Genomic DNA, 21,834 nt, shown 5'->3' on the forward strand with positions numbered 1-21,834 from the left:
ATCCTCATTCTTGTGGCCTGAGGTCTGAGCTTGGTCCCTGACACACAGAGCACAAGACAGAAGGCAGGGGGAATTGTTGTAAGAAAGAAAAATCACACACACAAAAAAAGAAGAATCGCTGTTATGGGCTTATTGAGAATAAGATTCTTTTACCCAAGCCTGACCTTTCACATATATAATAAACACAGGTAAATCATGGATGTTCTCGACAGCTGTCTTCTCACATGTACACAGTATTCACCCTTGAATGTGCTGTTCGTTGTCCCTGTTTTGACTCCTGAAAGGATTAATACATAATCCCAGTCTTTGCCCCCACAGTGTATGTGTTGTGTCCATGAGCGTGCTGGCCAGGTGATGGGAGTGTGAGCTTTTTGAACGAGACCCTAGACTTTGGTCAGTGCCTTAAGGAGATAGCAGCCCCTCCCAGGGAATGTTCAAAAGGGCTTTAACAAGAAAGAACACTTTGAGAATTCGAGAAGGTGGGGCTTCTTTGAATAGGAACATATTGACAGACATAATGCAATTCAGTCATCGGTAAGTGTTGAACACCTGATAAATGTACTTTGTGTGTACATTTACTACTTACTACTGTGTACTTTGGGGTACAAAGGACATGCCCCAGCCCCTGTCTGCTAGGTCTTTGTAGCCTGTTTGGGAAGAAGGGGACACATAAAAATGTTGGCAAGAATGCAAAGCATCATACATTTGGTACCAGGAATAGAGAAAAAATTCTAGGAGTTGAGGAAAAAGATCTTTCTGCTGGTTAAGGAGGGCAAATGGTTAGCTACAGTGATTTTTCTAGTTGAGCAGAAGAGAGCTTACAGAAACAGGAGATAAACAGAAATAGGAATAGTTATTATAAAGATCATAACGATATCCCGTATAGAGTCACCAGGCTCCGCAAACACCCAGGGAGTGTGACTCCATGCCAGAGCTCAGAATCACTTCTGGAAGACAAAGGCTGTCTGGTCTTAGAATGCAGCACCCCATCCTCCCCGCTCCCCTGTGAACTGTTAACTTTTCCTGATCTCAAAAAAACACCTGAAGTAGATTTTTACAAACACATTCTCCTTGCTATGAATGTTACTATGATGCTCATTGCCATTTTTCAATATAAAAAATACGAAGAAGAAAATAAAATTCCCTATAATCTTACCACCTTGAGATAGTGAGCGGACATTTCATGCATTTCCTACCAGGTTTTTCATAGTGGTAAATGCCAGGTATTGGGACATGAGCTCCACTGTTGATGCAGCATAATCAGTCTTAAATATACCTATTTTTATCTTTTTTAATATTTTTTAATAAATTTATTTTTTATTGGTGTTCAATTTGCCAATGTACAGAATAACACCCAGTGCTCATCCCCTCAAGTGCCCCCCTCAGTGCCCGCCACCCAGTCACCCCCATCCCCCCACCTTCCTCTGCTTCCACCACCCCTAGTTCGTTTCCCAGAGTTAGGAGTCTTCATGTTCTGTCTCCCTTTCTGATATTTCCCACTTATTTTTTCTCCTTTCGCCTTTATTCCCTTTCACTATGTTTTATATTCCCCAAATGAATGAGACCATATAATGTTTGTCCTTCTCCGATTGACTTATTTCACTCAGCATAATACCCTTCAGTTCCATCCACGTCGAAGCAAATGGTGGGTATTTGTCAGTTTCTAATGGCTGAGTAATATTCCATTGTATACATAAACCACATGTTCTTTATCCATTCATCTTTCAATGGGCACCAAGGCTCCTTCCACAGTTTGGCTATCGTGGCCATTGCTGCTAGAAACATCGGGGTGCAGGTGTCCCGGCGTTTCACTGCATCTGTATCTTTGGGGTAAATGCCCAGCAGTGCAATTGCTGGGTCGTAGGGCAGGTCTATTTTTAACTCTTTGAGGAACCTCCACACAGTTTTCCAGAGTGGCTGCACCATTTCACATTCCCACCAACAGTGCAAGAGGGTTCCCTTTTCTCCGCATCCTCGCCAACATTTGTGGTTTCCTGCCTTGTTAATTTTCCCCATTCTCACTGGTGTGAGGTGGTATCTCATTGTGGTTTTGATTTGTATTTCCCTGATGGCCAGTGATGCGGAGCATTTTCTCATGTGCCTGTTGGCCATGTCTGTGTCTTCCTCTGTGAGATTTCTCACCATCATAATAAAGACAAGGAAAATATATGTCAATCCAAGTTATCTACTGCTCCATTGTGAGGATTCCATTTTATCTCTTTTTGTTGGCTTGTTAAATATAGCTATTTTTAAATGAGATGAATTCAACCCCCTTTTGTTGGAAGAGGATTGTGTCAGAAGCTGGATTTCCTTTTACTGTTCTGAGAGCAGAGCAGATGCACAGAACGATGAGGCACACTCCAGGAAGCGAGTCCTGTTCAGAAGGCAGCATAGCCCCAGCTGAACACAAGGCTGATCTGTGTCTTTTACCAAAGCCAGGAGTGTGGCGCCCTGAGATCTGCCCCTGCCCCTCCTAGAGAGAGATGCTGGGGCTCTGGGGGGCAGTGCCTCAGTCAGGGCCCTATAGTGACCTCACGCAGAGCGTGTGTCCTCTCCTCCATGGCTTGTAGGCACCGGCGTCTTAGCGCACTCTTGCCCAGGTCTAGAAGATGCCTTCCAGATGGTCAGTCTGCTGTTTCATGTTGGTCAGTCTTGGCTTCAATCACAAGAACACTGGGGTGATTAAAGTATTGAGCTGAAAACCTTGATCTTGTTGCTGAATTAAGGACAGCTGACTTGTTTCAAATAGAACACAAAGCAGAGAAGAATCTGGGTGGAATGACCAGTCCAGGGCCAGCAGTAGGAGAAAAGTAGTAGATTTTCATTACATTTCATAAGGAAATGCACACGTTTGCAGCTTGGTGTTTTCTTTACCATATATATATGTATCTCTGTGCCATTAACAGAAGTGACTTCCTCTTCTGAAAACCTAGTACATTTTGATACTGTGTATTAAATGATATTTGTCAAGTATCCCCATTTTACAGATGGGGAGTTGAGGTTTAGTACTGGGGAGTGGCGTGGCTGGGATCAGGTACCAGCTCTCTGAGCTCAGAGCCTGCAGTCTTTGTTCTTGCTGGGTTTTGCATTTAGCTTCTGTCTTTATTACAGGGAGTTCATGTGGCCCTTCTGGTGGCCTCCAGTACAAGTGCTCACTGTATGCTAGTGCATCATGATCTCTTCAGAGGTCAGAGGCCGCTCCTTTGGCCAAGTCTCCATTTCACCCACTTCTTTCAAAGTGCAAGGCAATGTGGTACAGGCACAGATTCCTGGAAAAGCAAGTTACCTTAAGAATCTCCTCAGGAAAACCCAGAGAGTTCTTTCGGTGCTTCCCCAACTCCTTACATTTAGGCACCTCCACAGAATCCTAAATATTGAAGCCATTCCGATTTTTCTTCCAGGTTTCTTTTGAATTGTTTTGTGTTTGTCCTGTGGACTGTTGGAAAGCATCTATATTTTTAGGCCCTAATCTTGTAGAGAAAGGGCAGAGACTCTCAAAATTTTCCATATGGGGGACTCCCAAGTGCTTATTGCTGGGGGGCACCTGGCGTCCAACTCTTGGTTTCAACTCAGATCACGATCTCAGGCTCATGGGATTGAGCCCTCCTGCATCAATGGAGCCCAGCTCAGCGCTCAGCAGGGAATCTGCTTGAGATTCTCTCCTCTCTCTCTCTCTCTCTCTCTCTCCCTCCCTCCCCCTCTCCCCCTCTCCCCCCTCCCTCCTTCTGCCCCTCCCCCTGTTTGCGGGCTCTTTCTCTCTAAAATAAGTTAATTAAAAAAAAAATTAACCACCCACCTGACCCCTCCCCCAGTTTCTGATTCATCCAGTCCTGGTTGGGGCCAGAGAATTTGCATTTCTGGCATGTTCTCAGGAATGCTGCTGCCAGGGAGGGCAGTGGGGTGGGGGTGGGGGACAGTTGGAGAACCACCTCTCCAGGGTTTCTAGCAGGATCCCCATGCCTGCCTTTGCACGCCCCCCACCCCCTATATCTTGTACCACGTTAGCACGAGGCACCAGGTGAAATCTGTCGCTTGGCTTCCCAAAGTTAGGCAATGGTGTGACTTGGTCTTTGGGAGCTCACTCATGTGGGGGACCTGATGTTTCAGGTGGTGAGAGCTGCCGAGGAGGCGGCGTCCACACTGGCCAGCTCCATCCACCCAGAGCAGTGCATTAAAGTCCTCTGCCCCATCATCCAGACCGCCGACTACCCCATCAACCTCGCTGCCATCAAGATGCAGACCAAAGTCGTCGAGAGGATCGCCAAGGAGTCCTTGCTGCAGCTCCTTGCCGACATCATCCCGGGCTTGCTACAGGTGGGCCCTCCCGGTGGCTGGCCGGCTCCTGTCTGCTCGGGGCTGTGAGGTCCGGAGCAGGCACTGCCCCCCAGCCCCCCGGGGACATGGGGGCTGTGCGCTCCTCCTTCACTCAAGGGGTAGGGAGGAAAAGGCAGGCGCTGACCTGTGCTTTAGAGGCTGTGCAGCTGTGTGGCTTGGACACCTTGCACATCTCTTGTTTTCTAATGCACCCTCCCCTGAATGTAGCTGAAAGATCTTCCTGGCAGATTAGAACTGTGGCTCTAGGAGTTGTTTTACTATAAATATATTTTGGTTATTTTTGTTGTTGTTCATTTCTTTAGCAAAACCCTATTGTACATCCGTGGGCCGCAGCCCTGGGCAACGTGGGCCATGGATCAGATAATGGTCCTTACTCTCCTATCTAGCAAACACTTACCGAAAGCCTTCTAAGTGTGAGGCATTGAGTTAGACTCTGGAAGAGAAAAGATGTCCTGCAGTGCTGCGGCACCGCCCCGAGGGTGTTTGAGCATGCGTGGGACACAGTACAGCTATGCAGGTGGCTCTAGATGGTGGCACCAGGTGCCGGCTTACTGTAGGTGCGTGTGGAGGTTTCTGAGATCAGGCGCGAGGGGTGATGTCCAGGCTGGAGTGGCAGAGAGAGAAGGGCTCACAGAAGAGCTGGTTTAGAGTCAGACCCTAGAGGGAGAGTGCGATTTCAGTGCGGAAGGTAGAGAGAAATCAGCTTCATGATTTAATAAATGCTGTTGCTTGCCGAACACTCGGGTTGGGAATTTACATATAGACAGAAAATTCCTCAGGCCTGCTTGGAGAACAGCAGGTAGTCCCCATTTGAGTGTGAGTCAGAGGCCAGGCTGACGGTAGATCGAGGCCCAGTTGTAGAGGATGGACGTCCCCAGCCATCTTTGGGTGGCACAGAGGTTCTGCCCACCTGAGCGAGGGATGCAGTTCTTATTTCTTAAAAGGGATTTTCACACAAGATTTGCTTTAACCAGGAGGTGGAGAGGGGGCCTGGGTGGCTCAGTCCGTTAAGTGTCTGCCTTCAGCTCAGGTCATGATCTCAGGTCCTGGGATCGAGCCCCTTGGTCGGGGCTGGACCCCTGCTCAGCAGGGAGCCTGCTTCTCCCTCTCCCTCCACTCCTCCCTACCCTGCTTGTGCTTGTGCTCTCTCTCTTTCAAAAAAATAAATGAAATTTAGGGGGAAAAAAGGATTTACGTTACCCATTGGGAGAAATGTGAAAGAAGCAAGCTATGTTTCCTCCTTGCTTTCCTTTCCCATTCTCTCTGGCATGGTTTTTGGGTGGTGCTGCTGTGGCAGCTCATGTTAAGCAGCACCAGCAGACCACGGTGCCACTTGTCAACCTCTGCTTCCAACCCCAGGAACCAGCTCACTCTCGACTCTATTAAGTTTTGACCTCTGTGGGGCGAGAGCTCTCTCTGGGTTCCATGGCAAATCTCATGTGTGTCGTGGTTATTATATTAGCAACAGCGAGTCCAAGGTTGAACTATGAGGGTATTTGTGGAAATGTTGATGAGACATTGCCTGTCAAGCGGATCTTTGATCTCATTTCCTTTTTGTGTCCCCTCTGACTTTGTAGGGTTATGACAACACCGAAAGTAGTGTGCGTAAGGCCAGCGTGTTTTGCTTAGTGGCAATTTATTCCGTAATTGGAGAAGAGCTGAAACCTCACCTTGCCCAGCTCACGGGGAGCAAGGTATGTATAGTGTTACATGGGCCGAGGGCACACCTGGGCTCTGCCAGCCGTCATGAACCTGCTTGTTTGCAGCTCTGGCCACCATACAGCCTGGGTCCCTTGTGGGCGTCAACAGTCATGACAGCAGGCTCTCGCCGTCTGCTTGCCAAGTCCTGGATACTGTTGTCTGCGCTTCACATGTGTTGGTGCATTCATTCACGACAACATCTCTGTGGGATGAGGACAGTTATCCTGCATTTAATTGCCCAAGGGCACACAGAGCTCTTGCTCCAGCAACCAGGCTCTTCCCTCACTCTGTTGCCTCTCATGTTCTTTCAGAGTTTTCTACAATCAGGGGCAGGATGTGGAACACAAGACCTTTTGGCTCATTGCAGATGAGAATGTCTAGAGTGCTTATTGGTTTAAAAATAAACTGAAAATCTGAAGAGCCTGCCAGGTGAGAGCAGATGGTACCCCGAACTCTGGCAGGAGAGGCAAGGGCAGGAGTAGCAGCTTGACTCCTGGGCCTTGCCGGCCTCGGCCTCCGGCCTTGTGGCAAGGCTGCTCCAGGGACTGCACGGGAGGAAAGTATGTCAACATGGAGTTCATTCCAAACAGGGCTGTTTCTTTTGCTTAGCTGGTGAGCATCACAGCCAGAGCCTTGCTTCCCCGGAGTTCTGGCACAGACAGCTTGCCTGCCTCTTTCCAAACAGGACTTACCCCTCAGCACTACTGACATCTCGGGCCACTTTGTTATTGGGGCTGTCCTGGGCATTGCAGGAAGATGAGCAGCACTCCTGCCTGCCAGCTGTAGATTCCCGTAGCACCCCAGCCGGCAGTTGTGGTAGTCCTCATGAAGTCTCCATGTGGCCACATGACCTGGTAGGGACAGAATCACCACCCCTGCTGGAGAATTACTGACCCAGAAGAAGAGAGACACTTGACTCTTCCTGCAGGCAGAAATACGCAGCTAGGTCAGAAGGTGTGAGTGAGGCAGGTGCGCATAAATGATCTGGGAGCTTCCTTGATTCCATTTGCCACTTTCTCCTTTCCTTTCCTCCTATAAAAAGGCTCCTCACTGATCCCTACCCTAGCCATGATCTGAAAAATACCAGCCGTGAGGGACTAGAAGACAGTATTCACAAAGAGAATTTGATTTTTAAAATTCATCCCCAAATAATATCAGACCCCAGTTTTGTCTGGAAGTTTTCACTTTCCTGTGTAAGGCAGCTGTCCCATCACCTTGTTGACCACTCTAATCATGCACTGAGAAGATACAGGTGTTTTCTCAAACCTGTCCCAGAGCCAGTTACAGCTTGAGTCCACTAACAGGGCTTAGGGAGGCTGGCCCTCACACTGTTCTGCTTTGCTAGCCCGATTCATCCTGCAGGCATTAGATGTGATAGCTCTGGTGTGTTAATATAAACTTTGTAGATTCTTATATGCATTTCCACAACAAAAAAATTGGTTGCTGATAGACATAGTGGTAAGTCTGCCTCAGTTTTCTAGACTAGAAACAAAAAGAATTCCTGTTTCTCTGTGTAACCAGGCGTATCAGATCACTGTTCCACAGCTCCTTGTTACTGCCTCCTCCTGGCCCCTGGCCACCACCATTCTATTTCAGTCTCTATGAATTTGACTACTCAGGTGCCTCATAAAAGTGGAATCATTTGTCTTTTTGTGACTGGCTTATTTCCCTTAGAATAAGTCCTTGAGGTCCATCCATGTGGTAGCATGTGCCAGAATGTTGTTCCTTTTTGAGCCTGAAAAATATTCCAATATATGTACACACAACAGCTTGCTTACCCATTTTTCTGTAACAGACCCTTGAGTTCTTGCCAGCTGGTAGCTGTTGTGAGTAGTGCTGTATATATGCGTGTACAAATGTGTCTTTGAGACCTGACTTTCAATTCTTTGGGTATCTGTGCAGGGCTAGAATTACCGAATCCTATAATAACTTTACCACGGTGGCTGTGCCCTTTTACAGTCCCAAGAATAGCACCTAAGGGCTCCAGTTTCTCTACATACCACTGACCATTTATTCTTTTCTCTCTTTTTTTTTTTTTTTTTTTTGATGGTAGCCTTCCCAGGGCCTGGCAGCCATATGTTTGTTGGCCACTTACGTATCTTTGGAGAAATGTCTACTCAAGTCCTTTGTCCATTTTTGAATTTTTTTTTAATTGTTGAGTTTTAGAAGTTCTCTGTACATTTTGGATACTAATCCTTGTCTTTTGATTCGTAAAATTTTTAAATTATGAAGTCCAGTTGCTCTGTTGTTTTTGTTGCCAGTGATCTTGGTGCCATATCCAAGAAATCAGTGCCACATCCAGTGTTGTGAAGCTTTTGCCCTATGTTTTCTTCTATGAGTTTTATAATTTAACTTCTACATGCAGGTCTCTGGTCTATTTTGACTTAATTTTTGTATGGCATTAGGTAATGCTTCTAATCTCATTTCTCTGCATATGGACATCCAGTTTCTATGGCACCATTTTTTAAAAGACTACCCTTTCTCCATTAACTAATGATTTTATATCCTATTACTTCACTGAATCTATCAGTCTTAGCACGGTTTTTTGGAGGAATCATTAAGATTTTTTTTTCTTTTTTTTTTTTTTTTAATTCTTGAACTGAAATTTTTATTACCATACAGGGTTCACAGAGGTAGTAATGCTTTTGAATCATGGTCAGATGAATTGATCCTTTTACCCACAAGATTTTGCTTACAGAGATTAGGGCCAACTGAGACATCTATCACCCCATAATTGATAGGGCTTGTTGTACTGGCTGTACAGTGCTGTTTCCTTTTTTTTTTTTTTTTTTTTAATTGGTGTTCAATTTACCAACATACAGAATAACCCCCAGTGCCCGTCACCCAATCACTCCCACCCACCGCCCTCCTCCCCTTCTACCACCCCTAGTTCGTTTCCCAGAGTTAGCAGTCTTTACGTTATGTCTCCCTTTCTGATATTTCCCACACATTTCTTCTCCCTTCCCTTATATTCCCTTTCACTATTATTTGTATTCCCCACATGAATGAGAACATATGTTTGTCCTTCTCCAACTGACTTACTTCACTCAGCGTAATACCCTCCAGTTTCATCCACGTTGAAGCAAATGGTGGGTATTTGTCATTTCTAATAGCTGAGTAATATTCCATTATATACATAGACCACAGCTTCTTTATCCACTCATAAGATTTTCTACATATAAGATCTTTCATCATCTATGAATAGAGACAGTTTTGCTTCTTTCTAGTGTGGAGACCTTTTATTTTTTTCTCGTCTAATTGCTCTGGCTGGAACTTCTAATACTGTATTGAAAAGAAGTGGGCAATGTCGGCCTCCTTTTCTTGTTCTGATCTTCAAAGAAATGCTTTCAGTCTTTCACTATTGACCATAATGTTCACTGTAGGCTCTCCATATGTAGATTTTGATATGTTGAGGCAGTTTCCTTCTATTCCTAGTTTGTTGAGTAATTTTGTTATGTGAAAGGGTGTTGAATTTTGTCATATCAGTTGAAATGATCATGTGGGTTTTTTTTTTTTTTCCCTTCATTCTGTTAATGTGGTATATTATGTCGATTGGTTTTCATATGGTGAGGGTGAGCTATCGGTGAATTTCAGGAACAGTTCCCACTTGGCCATGGTGTATACTGTTTTTAATATGCTGTTGAAGGCAGCCCGGGTGGCTTAGCGGTTTAGCCGCCTTCAGCCCAGGGCGTGATCCTGGACACCCGGGATTGAGTCCTGCATTGGGCTCCCTGCATGGAGCCTGCTTCTGCCTCTCTCTCTCTCTCTCTCACTCTCTGTGTTGCTCATGAATAAATAAATAAAATCTTTTTAAAAAATAAAAAAATAATAATACACTGTTGCATTAAGTTTGCGAGGCTCTTCTTGAGAATTTTTACATCGGTGTTCATAAGAAAGATTGATTTGTAGTTAGTTTTCTGTTCTTCATCTGGCTCTGGTATCAGGACAATGCTGATCTCACAGCATGAGTTTGAAAATGTTCCTTAATCTTCGATTTCATGGAAAGGTTTAAGAAGGATTGGTGTTTGCTAAATGTTTGGTAGGATTTATCAGTGAATCCATCTGGTCTAGGGCTTTTCTTTGTAAGAAGTTTTTATTGTTGTGTTTGTGTTTTTGTTTTATTGCTCCAGTCAATGAAAGGGAAACGTTAGTGAGGCCCCAGGGCCTCGGGGTCCTGGCAAGAGATGGCCCTGCAGGCAAAGGAAGAGCCGGTGGAGGGGCTTTATTTGACCTTCTTGGGGTGCAGGTTGTTGGTGTGGCACACTTCTTGCAGCAGGTGAAGCAGGGGTACAGGTGAGCAGAATACTTGCAGCAGATAGTCTTGTCGCAGTTGTATTCTGGGCCAGCTTGGGGAGAGAAGGCTCCATGTTGCCACCCCATGGGTAAAGCTCCAAGTATAGGGTTACATCTTTCTGGATATGGTAGTCTGAGAGAATGCAGGCCACCCTCCAGCTGTTTACCCATAAAAATCTGAGGCTGGTGGGGCAAGATGCCCTCCTTTGTCTTGGATTTTAGCTTTGACATACTTGGTGGTGTCACTGGGCTCAACCTTGAGAATGATAGTCTTGCCCAACCTGGTCTTCACAAAGATCATCTCTGTGTCTGCCACGGGGCCACCACCACCTATGAGATTTTGAGATTTTTGATTACTGATTCAGTCTCTTTATTAGTTCCAGGTCTGTTCACATTTTCTGTTCATGATTCAGCATTGATAGGTTTGAAGTTCTCTAGAAATATGTCCATTTCATCTGGGTTATCTAATTAGTTGCTGGACGTTTATTCATAGTGTTCTCTCACAATCTTTTTTATTTAGAGTTAGTAATGTCCCCACATTTGTTTCTGATTTTAGTAATTGAATCTTCTTTTTTCTTAGGTGTCGATTTTGTTGCTCTTTTCCAAGAACCAACTTTTGGTTTCATTGATTTTTTTCTCAGTTGTTTTTCTGTTTCCTCTATCTCCGTCCTAATCCTTATTATTTCCTTCCTTCTGAGTTTAATTTATTCTTCTCTATCTAGTTCCTTAAGATGTAAAGTTAGGTGATTGCTATGGGCTCTTCCTTCTGTTTTAACCTAAGCATTTGCGCTACACATTTCCTTCCTTGGCCAGGTGTACCACGTCCTGTAAGTGTGGGTACATTGTATTTTGTTTTCATTTGCTTCAAGCTGTCTTTTGATTTTCCTGGTGATTTCTTCAACTCGTTGGCTGTTTACCAGGGTGTTGGTTGGTTTCCACAAATGCAGGAATTCTTCAGTCTTCTTTGTCTTACGGACTTCGCACTTCGTCCAGTTGTGGTCAGAGAAGACACTTTGTGTGGGATCTCTCTTTGTAAATCTGTTGAGACTATCTTTGTGACCTAACACACAGCCTGTTCTGGAGCATGGACTGTGTGTGCTTGAGAAGAACCTGTATCCTGTTGCTGGGTAGCATGTTCTGGATGTGTCTGTTAGATCTAGTTGGTTCATTGTAGCATGCAAGTCTTTGATTTCCTTGTCTTCTTTCTGGTTACTCTCTCCATTATTAAGAACTGAATCTTGAAGTCTCCAGCTCTTACTGTAAAACCATCTCCCTTCAATTCTATCAGCATTTTCTCCTTATATTCTGCTGGTGTGATACTATATGCTTAAATGTCTGTACTTGTATCTTCTTGGTATATTGACCACTTATGAGTATAGAAGGACTTTCTTGGTCTCCTGTAGTTTTTTGATTTAAAGTGTATTTTACCCAGCCACTCCTATGCTCTCCATTATGGTTCACACGAGGTGTCTTTTTCCAGCCTTTCACTTTCAGCCTCATTGTATCTTCCCTAAAGTGAGTCTCTTATAGACAGCCTAGAGTGGGGCCATGTTTTCCTAACCCATCCTCCCAAGTTCTGTCTTTTGACTGAAGTCTCACCATCTTCATTGGAAGTAACTACTGAGGTGGAGAGGACTTCTGTCACTTGAGCATATGTTTTCTATAGGCCATAGAGCTGTGTCTGTCCTTATTTTTCTGCATTACTGCCTTCTTTTAGGCTTTCTTTGTGTACTGAGCCATTTCCATTTCCTTCTGTGTATATTCTTTAGCTGTTTTTTTAGTGGTTGCTCTGGGGATTACATCTGACATCCTAAGTTTGTAACAGTCTGTAATTTGAGTTTATACCAATTTACAGAGCAAGTGAATGCCAGCGATTTCATTTATAAGATAGGAGAACATGTGCTGCCTCCCTCAAATGATCTTTATGAGGCTCAAATATGAGAATCCACGAAAGCTCCTTGTGAGCTACAGAACACATATGTGTCATTAACTCTATGAACATCTTTTTCTTATACTTGCACTTATTTTCTGGACTTTGCTAGCAGATACTTCAGTGGTTTTGGCTTCAAATAAGTACAACAGTGTTTAGTAACTCCTCTTTAACCAGCCTTTCACAGAAATAGAACTGTCTTGGCTTCTAGAACATTTTTTTCTTCTTTACAAATGCTGATTCAACAAGTATGGGTTAGGGAGCTGCTCTCTTCACTATACCACTAAGGCATGTGGGAAAAGCAAAATCTTGTCCTGCCGCAGGGTAGCATAAAATGCATCTGGGGACAGGACTGACACAGAGGAACCACCGGCAGAGCAGCCCAGGAGTGACCAGCATGTAGCTGACCCAGGGGCTGGGTCACAGGCCCGGTGGAGCAGGAAGAAAGGCAAAGGCCTCCTGGAGGAGGCAGGAGGTGTTTTCTTTTTATATTCTGCTGGCGCGATACTATATGCTTAAATGTCTGTACTTGTATCTTCTTGGTATATTGACCATTTATGAATATAGAAGGACTTTCTTGGTCTCCTATAGTTTTTTGATTTAAAGTGTATTTTACCCAGCCACTCCTGTGCTCTCCATTATGGTTCACATGAGGTGTCTTTTTCCAGCCTTTCACTTTCAGCCTCATTGTATCTTCCCTAAAGTGAGTCTCTTATAGACAGCCTAGAGTGGGGCCATGTTTTCCTAACTCATCCTCCCAAGTTCTGTCTTTTGACTGGAGTCTCACCATCTTCATTGGAAGTAAAAAATAAACTGTGGTGCTTGGCAGCATGGGGCTGAGCTGCAGAGGGAGAGGCAGGAGTAGACTGCAGGAGGGCATTTCGGGAATAGCTCGGGGAGGAACGGGAGAGGGGTGTTCGGAGGACTTGTTTTCTGATTAAGGAGCTACTGGAGGTATGTGGACATGTTCTTACTCTTCTTCATTTTGCAGGAGGGGAGTTTGAGGCTGATAAAGGGTTTTGCCTGAAGTCACACAACTAGTTCATGGTGGAGTTGGTTCTAGAACTGCCGGATCTGGTATGCCTCAGGCTGGCACTTTGTCTGATGAATAGGGTTTCCCTTGAACCTGGTTTACCCTTAGAACATTAGAATCCCCATGTAAAATAATGGCACTCCCCTCAGAGGCACCTCTGTGGCTCAGTCGGTTGAGCATCCAGTTTTTGGTGTCAGCTCAGGTCATGATCTCAGGGTCACAGGTTCAAGTGCTGGGTCTGGCTCTCTCCTCAGCAGGGAGTCGGCTTGAGATTTTCACTCTCTCCCCCTCTCTCTCTCTGCCCCTTCCCCACTCGTGCACGTGCTCTCTCTCTCTCTCTCCAAATAAAAAAAATAAAGATTTTTAAATAAAATAAAAGGTTTAAGATTTTAAACAATGAGGAAGGAAAAGCAAACTGAGCCATACTCCACTCAGTTAAAAAAGACCAAGGCAGCAGTACAGGTACTCACATGAGGAGATCGCTGCCCTGGACTGTGGAGCAGAACCAGTGAGCCTCAGATGCTTACTGCTGACTCCCTTTGTGGGAAAACACACAACACAGTGGTTTAGTTCTTTCTCTACATACACCTTTGAGTAATATGTCAGGGAGACTTAGTCTCTCCTGGGAACCCCATACAGTTGCTGTTCTGCTTCCCATTGTCGTTGAGGGGCCCCATTTCTCATGCACCACACCGAGCCTCTCTTCCTGGGTGCCCCTGGATGCCACCTCTCCTCCCCCCAGGCTGGCTTATATTTGTCGCAGCCTCATGGCCTGTTCAGAGCAAGGCAGGCAAAGAGCTGTGGATAGGAAATACGTTGTGATCCCCTCAATCGTGTAAGTCGTGTGTTATGTGGGATTCTTATGGGTGTTCCACTTCTACAAACACTTGCTTCTTTTTCTTAATAGGATTAGGTAGATTGTCCACATGACATACTAACGTGGTAGCATTCAAGAAGCATTTGAAAACCTACCACATTATGCACTTTTTTATGTATTCGGAGGGTCCTGGGGGCTTATGCTGAAAACAGATGAGATCTCGGATAGGAAAGCCCCTTTCAGGGATCCCTGGGTGGCTCAGCGGTTTAGCGCCTGCCTTTGGCCCAAGGGCGTGATCCTGGAGTCCCGGGATCGAGTCCCGCGTCGGGCTCCCGGCATGGAGCCTGCTTCTCCCTCCTCCTGTGTCTCTGCCTCTCTCTCTCTCTCTCCTCTCTATCATAAATAAATAAATAAATCTTTAAAAAAAAAAAAAAGGAAAACCCCTTTCCTTGTGAAGCACCGTGCCTGTCCGAGGTGATGTGATTCCGTGACATGGTGTTGGCCTCAAGGAGGGCTCATCGTGCTGGAAGGAGCACACGGGGGCACTGCTAACTACAGCATAAAGCAGCACAAGCTGAGGTGCAGTGAGGTGCCCACCCATGCCACAGGAGGCAAGAGAAAGGAATGCGTGTGTCCAGATGAGCACACTGCGGCAGGCTTTAGGCGGCTGAAATGGGGGTGGAGAGAGGTGTGCCACGCAGAAGGAGCAGCTTCAGCAAAGATGTGAAGCTCAGAAGGCTTGACCTGGTAGCCTTGCTCAGCTTTACCTGATGCCTGTGGAGCATGGGCCTGCACCCTGCTCCCCACCAGCTTCATGGAGCCACTGGCCACAGTCGCCCCTCAAAGATGTGCCTCTGCCCGTCACATACCTCCTTCCCGGGAGCCCTTGTGGCTCACCCATTTATAGTAACACTTTTCATTCTGTTCATGAGAACCTGGTGCCACTCGTCTCCTCTAGACTCTGACCTCCTCCCGCCGCTGTGGCCCTGGCCCTGGCAGGTGTATGCTGCACGAGTAGTAGGCCCTCAGAAAATCTTCGTATAATGAATTTCTCAACTAAGGGATGTGCTGTTTTCTTACTGTCACCTGGGCTTGTTTTTTTTTGTCTACTTTCTGATTGCTTTCCTCTTGCTAATGTGTTTGTGTCTTCTCTTTGCAGATGAAGCTACTAAACTTATATATAAAGAGGGCCCAAACCACGAACAGCAACAGTAGCTCCTCCTCTGATGTGTCCACACACAGCTAATGGCGCGCCAGAGTCTCTTCGTGTAGCCCTAGAAGCAATCGGTGGTGCCTCTCAGAGACCTTCCCCCACCTTCCCCCTCATCGGCTGCCCAGTCAGTACAAGGAGGCCCGCAAATATTTATTACAATCAGTATTTTGGTCCCTTCCAGCTTTTGTGTAGAATCTTACTGGTATTGAATGTAAAGGAAGCAAGGCCTGTATTGCAGTCTTCATACAAAACGAATGGAAAAAGAAAAGAGCCATACTTAAACACGTCTTTGTACAGCCTGCTGAGACCATAAAACCATGTGTGTGGGGTGCAGTTTTAAAAAATCAGAGCTCTCTAGCCAATACTTGGTAGAAAGTAGCATTTTCTCTTAGTTAATCACATTTGAGGAGGTCTGTTAATTTGTGCTTCTCTCTCGTCTTCGCTTACTTCCTCCTGGATTTGGCTTATGATGCCAGGAAAGGATCATCCGTCTTTCAGTTGTATCGTGAGACCTACTAAGAACAGGAGTCAAGTCTTGGCAAGAAGAGAAAAGCCTGGAGATGGTTTTGTAACAGCTGCATGGGATTTTGCTTGTACACTATGTAGACTGGAGGCCCGGGGCACCCTCTGCAGGCTCCTTCCAGGACGGGCTCCCCACCCCTCCGAACGCTCCGCTCGTGCTGGCCCCACCTGCAGCTTCCAGTTGAAAGAATTCTTTCATTTAAACCCAAACACAAAAAATCAAGGTAAATCTGTAGCGTCCACTCATGGGTGCCTAACATGGCCCTTAATGAAGCATGGAAGGTACGAGAGGAGGTGTGTGTGTATGTGTGTGTGTTCACGCGCGCGTGTTGCACTAGTCAGATCTTGGGCAGACACTATGCAGACAGGGCCTCTGCCACCCCCCAGCGCTTGGTGGTTTGGATTTTCAGATTTAGCACCATCTGTCTTTCTCCAACCCCCAGCCTCTGCCTAAGCTGCTCCATTCTGGAGTGTTCTTAGTCAGTCTGGTCAGTGGCAGCTCTGCCATCCTGGTCTTGACTTCTCGGTTTCATTTGGGATTAAGATCAAAGAAAAGTCCAGAGAGACCAGGTATCAGAGTCTTTTTTTTTTTAATTGTATGGACAGAAGTACTTCCTGGCTCATTGGTTGAAATAGTCTTTAAGATAAAAGTAATTTGGCAGCCGGCAAATTGCAGAGAAGCAGGACCTGGAATCCAGTTTTAAAATCTGTTTCCTTTTCTCCAATGAGAAAGTACCAGAGAAACTACCCTTCTCAAAAATTTTTCTCAAGGGTTTGATTGTTCCAGTAAAAGGAACTATAGATTTGGAATCTGGTTAAATACATTTTGAACAAAATTCTTAAAGCCAAATGGAAATCCTTGATGCCATCACAAAGCCTTCTATCCTCTCTCTCCCTGGAACTGGTTTTTCCCTCAGGGAAATGCCTCTCCTGGTGGTATTTTTTAAGAAGGTCTTTGCTGTCCTGATGCAGAATCTCTGCAGCCCGCAGCACAGCGGCAGAGGCTGGGACGGCGTCCGCTGACCTCCGTGGAGCCCTCTGCCTCCAGCCTCCAGCGTGTATTGGAAGTTGTAACACTAGCGCGCATCGCTCAGTTTCCTTCGGAATTTAGTTTCGATACTTTATTTGGAACCAGGCACTGAAATTGAAGGTTCAGGAACAGTGAAGCTAGGGTGCCTTCACTGAGAGAGTGAGTGTGTGTGTGTGTGTGTGTGTGTGTGTGTGTGTGTGTATCGGGGTATCTTGCACATGGAGGGAAGTACCCCACTGCTGCTGTCAAAGGAACTTCAGGGGTGCATTTTAAGTGGTTGAATATTATTGACTTATTTTTGGCTCAGAACATAGCAGGACCAGGCCTTACTTTCATTGATAAATACCGTTTGTTAATATTTCACTAATGAGATTTCATTTTTACACTCAACAAGTGAGTCAGGGCACCTTTTGATTCCTCCTCTGTTGTAGAAACGTGCACTCTGGCTAGGTTATTTATGAGTTCTTTTACAAAACCTGACCCGTTTGGAAAGACCTTTCTCCTTGACCTCTCGGACTCCGTGGCCTCACGGTCCCCCCACTGCCTGCAGTTGGGAAGAATCTCGAACATTGCTGAATGTCCTCATAGTACTCACAAAGGGCTAGCCTTGAATGTCACTCCCCCAACCTTCAACCTCCCGACCTAGAGAGAGATACAATCACTGACAGGTCTCTTGGCCTCAATCAAAACCGCTGCCCTCACCGGGGAGACTCGCATGCCACCACCACCTCACGGGGAGGGAGCCGCACCCACCGCCGCTGCCGCCCTCCGAATCCGGACAGCAGCCGCTGCCTCGCCTTGCCGCCGCCTCCCTGCAGGCCTCCCATTGAGCCGAAACACCACAAAAGAGCAAAACCCCAAAACTGCAAAACTTTGTTTGCCTCCCTCTTCACCCGCCCATCCAGGACCCCCAAGGGACCCACGCGGCCCTCCCGCTGGGGCCCGTGTGCCTGGCTCCTGCTTCTCTGGCTGTGGCACAGGCCGGCGGGCTAAGGCCCAGGGTGGGCGCGCAGCTCCTTGGAGTATGCAGGCTGCGTGCGCCTTACTGGGCAGCCCGGGACTGCCTCCCTGTGGCTCCCACTGGCTTACCCTCCCCTGTGCAGGTGATGCAGCTGATTCTGGTCTCATCAGTCCTTTTCTTTCCCTGCCGCCCTTTATTTATCAAGCATAATACTACACGTTAACAGCAAATAAGGACTTTGTAGAATCCCACCAGGACTTTGCTAACAATGATGTTTGGAAATGAGAAAAAAACGCTCTGAAAACTATCAGCCACCAAAATAGTTTTGTCAGCACTGTGTTCACACGCATGGTCCCCATACCCCCAGGTTGGGTTTTTGGGTTTTGTTTTTGTTTTTTGGGGGCTTTTCATGTTACATCCATATCTGTATTTATATCTTATTTGTTTCACTTTCAAGTGTATCATGGCAAATGTACAGATTTTTTTTTTTTTGTTAATAATGTGCTAGGATTTGCTAAAAAAGAAAACAACAAAAAAAAACCCTTTTGAGTTTGCCCTAGAATAAATGAAACTTAATTCAGTTTCTTGCGTCGGAGCAGTCTATTTCCTCCCTGTAGACGGCTTATCCCGTCTCCCTGAGGCTCCATCACGGGAGCTTTCTCCTCGGTGCCAACAAGTCAGTCTCTGGGAAGAACGTCCCACCTGCCCTGGTGTGTTCGGGAGCTGCCACCTTGTGGAGTGGAAGGATTGAGCAGAAAGACCCCAGGTGGGCTTGGCTGAGACGGGCAATGCCAGCTTCCGGGACCTCAGACATCGGCTCGGGTGGGGGCAGGTCTGGGCCTCGGGGAAGGGCTGGGAAGGAGGGGGCCCATGGGCTTGGGAGGAACGCGTGCAGGGCACCCAAGGGCACCGATCCACTTATTTGAAGCTTTCTACTGAAAAAAAGATGGGGAGTTTCCCATTGTGTCCCATGACGCCCCTCAAGTACCACCACCCATGACTCTGAGCCCCCCACCCACCCACCCACACAGGCCAGTCTCCGCTCCGCCGCCCCAGTGGTTCCATTTTTTTTTTAATTTATTTATTCATGAGAGACACAGAGAGAGGCAGCGACACAGGCAGAAGGAGCGGGAGAAGCAGGCTCCATGCAGGGAATCCGACGAGGGACTCGATCCCAGGCAGGTGCTAAACCGCTGAGCCACCGGGGCTGCCCCCCAGTGGATCCATTTTTAAGGCGGAACGAGAACTGCCTCCGGGTGGGACCGTGCGGCTTCGTGGCGATGAGGTCAGGGGAGCTGCCGGCACAGCGTGGGGTAGGGGCCGCAGCCCCTGGCCCGCCCCCTGCGGCGCAGAGGGAGATCGGGGCGGGTGAGGCCACCCGCCAGCTGCCTGCACGCGCCACCGTTCGATGGCGAATGTGGAAAACCCCCAGGGGGACAGACGGTCCGGCGAGGCAGGGGGCAGCTCTCCGGGTCCGGTCTCTGACCCCGCGCCACTGCCCGGCCTCTCGCCGGCTGCCATCTGTGGGAGGCTCACGGGCCATGGCTGGGGGCGGCGGGTTCCAGGCCCACTGGGGTCCACGCTCGTGGCTGCCGGGGCCTGACGGCTCTTCTGTCCCGCAGCACGCACCTTTGCACTCACTGAGTTTTATACTCAATCATGGAAGGGTCCGGGATTCCCTGATCCCATCCAAGGCTCCCGAGATGGAAACCTGATTTGAACACCGCATGTGCCCTTGACCTCCTCAGGTCACTAGCGAGGGTGTGGGACGTGGAGCAGACACGCAGCAGGAACACTACTAGTCTGGCGTTTCAACTTGGGAGAATTCTCCCACGTAGCATCGTCCTGGTTTTTCCACCAGTTCGTGATGCAGATAAGGGACGTGCTGTCATGCTCAATGGCCAGGACAGGGGGACTGAGTCATGAGGAAGAGCCTCAACGAGATGGTGACAAATGTCAGGGCAAGACTCCAGGCCCTGCCCTTATCTAGCAGGTGTCTTCCCAGCCTCCCTTGCCTCCCACCCTGACCACGGTTTTCCTGGAGTCCCCCAGGGGGCTTGTGAGGAGCCTGCTGGGCGCCACCCCAGAGAAGCGGGTTCTGGGAGGGTTACGGGGCGGGGGCAGGGGGAGGCCCGAGACGTGCATCTCTAACAAGCTCCCAGGTGATGCCGCTGCTGCTGGTCCGGGATGGCGGCGAACAGCACGGGGCTTCGGCGTGCTGGCCGGGCCGTCGCCGGCCTTACAGGTAATGAGGTGACTGTCCAGCTTAGCCTCTTGCCTAGGACTTTGGGAGGGGCGCGGGGTGCTGTTAGCGCGGGGGAGCCAGGAGTGTCCGGGGCAAACAACCCCCCCCACCGCCAGACCAAAGCTCCCCCAGCTCAGGGGACAGCTGTCCCCGCAGAGCCTTCGCCCGCACCCCCTGGCCTCTCGGCTCCCTCCAGTATTTATTAACTCCTACTTCAGTGGCTCCAGGCAAGAACGGACAAAGGTCATGTGAACGGGCATCTAGTCCCAGATTATGTATTTAAAAAACATTAAAATGCTTCCACACCAGTGCCCTCCTCAGGCGGGGGCCTGCTGCCAGTGCGGGGGCCGGGGGTGGACTGGGGCGCTGGGCCCCTCTGCAGGCACGATCCCAGCAGCTGGGGGACCCCTGCCTCTGTCCCCGGCCTGCTGGCCGCCCTGGCCACCTTTGCCTTCGAGGGCTTGGGGGCACCAGGTGTCCCAGCTCCAGCACCCATCAGCACCCCCCCTCTGGCCTCCCACCTCCCCGTCTGCGGCCTGCGGCGTCTGCACTGTGCCTACACCCCCCCACCCCCCCACCCCCGCGCTGCTCCCCGGGCCTGGGAGGGGGAAGGGGCCCACCTGGGAGCAGGAAGTCTGGAAGTCTGGATCTTGAACCCAACTCGGGTGTTTCAGGGTCTGGAACTTGACCCAAATGACTCCAGCCTAGGATGACCTCAATTTCTTAATCTGTAAAAGGAGCAGAGGAGTGAAGGGTTGGGGGGGTGGGGGCCCCGCTGCCCCTGAGCCCCCACAGCGTCTCAGGCGGCCTCTCCCCGGGGTACTCCTCCACCTGCCGCCCCCCGCCCCGCCCACGCCTGCCGTGTCCTGAGGGCGGGTGGAGGAGTACGGTCGGACTTTCCAGCTGGTCTCCCAAACCTGCTGCTCTCCGTTTCGGTGGCTTCCGCCTACACGGATGCTGACGCCAGGCCCTTCCCTCATCCTGCCCCAGCTCCCAGGTACAGCGAGCCCCATGTCCACAGTGGGTCTTGAAGCTCCCACCTCCTTCCCCTCCCGGGGACCACCGCCTCTTCTCCCCCTGCACAGCCACAGAGGGGCTGCTCCATCCTCTCCTCCCCTCCCCTCCTGCCTTCTGTCCTCCCTCCTAAAGCTACACCGCTTGCTATTTTTTTTCCTTTTTATTTTTAAAGATTTTATTTATTTATGAGAGACGCAGAGAGAGAGGCAGGCTCCGTGCAGGGAGCCTGACGTGGGACTCGATCCCGGGACCCCAGGATCACACCCTGGGCCAAAGACAGATGCTTAACCGCTAAGCCACCCAGGGGCCCCCTCACTTGGTATTCTTAAGAACGTTCATTTGATGTGTTATTTTGCTTTCAGACCTTGCAGTAGCTACACACTCGCACACACACACACACACACACACACACACGGATAACATTGGAAAATCCTGAATGTGGCCTATAAGGCCCACCACCCCTGCATGCACACACACACACACACAAGCAACATACACTTATACACACACTTCCCTTGGGTAACTTTAACAGGTACCTTATGTCTCAGCTTAAATGCCAGGTCATTACTTCTTTGGAGAAGAATCTAAGTTAGTCCCTTTACTTCTCTTACCTGATGTTTATATCTGTTAGTATGGTTATTTGTCTGCTTCACCCATACCTGTGGGAAGGAACTGGGCCTGTCTCATTTACATCTGTATTCCAAATACAGCCCATGTGCTGGTTCATGATGAGGAAT

The 21,834-nt window shown here is 48.3% G+C and overlaps 1 protein-coding gene across 23 annotated transcripts in view; it reads left to right on the forward strand.

Annotated features, from left to right (window-relative positions):
• Window positions 1-18,416, forward strand: part of CLASP1 (cytoplasmic linker associated protein 1) — a 267,481-nt gene extending 249,065 nt beyond the window's left edge. For all 23 annotated transcript variants that reach the window (XM_049097164.1, XM_049097165.1, XM_049097167.1 and 20 more), the window contains 3 exons: window positions 4,108-4,314; window positions 5,913-6,029; window positions 15,269-18,416. In XM_049097164.1, the coding sequence (XP_048953121.1) occupies window positions 4,108-4,314; window positions 5,913-6,029; window positions 15,269-15,355 (411 nt within the window). In that variant the 3' untranslated portion in view covers window positions 15,356-18,416. The remainder of the gene's footprint in view (window positions 1-4,107; window positions 4,315-5,912; window positions 6,030-15,268) is intronic.
• Window positions 18,417-21,834: the final 3,418 nt, after the last annotated feature.

The sequence above is a fragment of the Canis lupus genome, chromosome 19 (assembly GCF_003254725.2).
Source record: "Canis lupus dingo isolate Sandy chromosome 19, ASM325472v2, whole genome shotgun sequence".
NCBI lineage: Eukaryota > Metazoa > Chordata > Mammalia > Carnivora > Canidae > Canis > Canis lupus.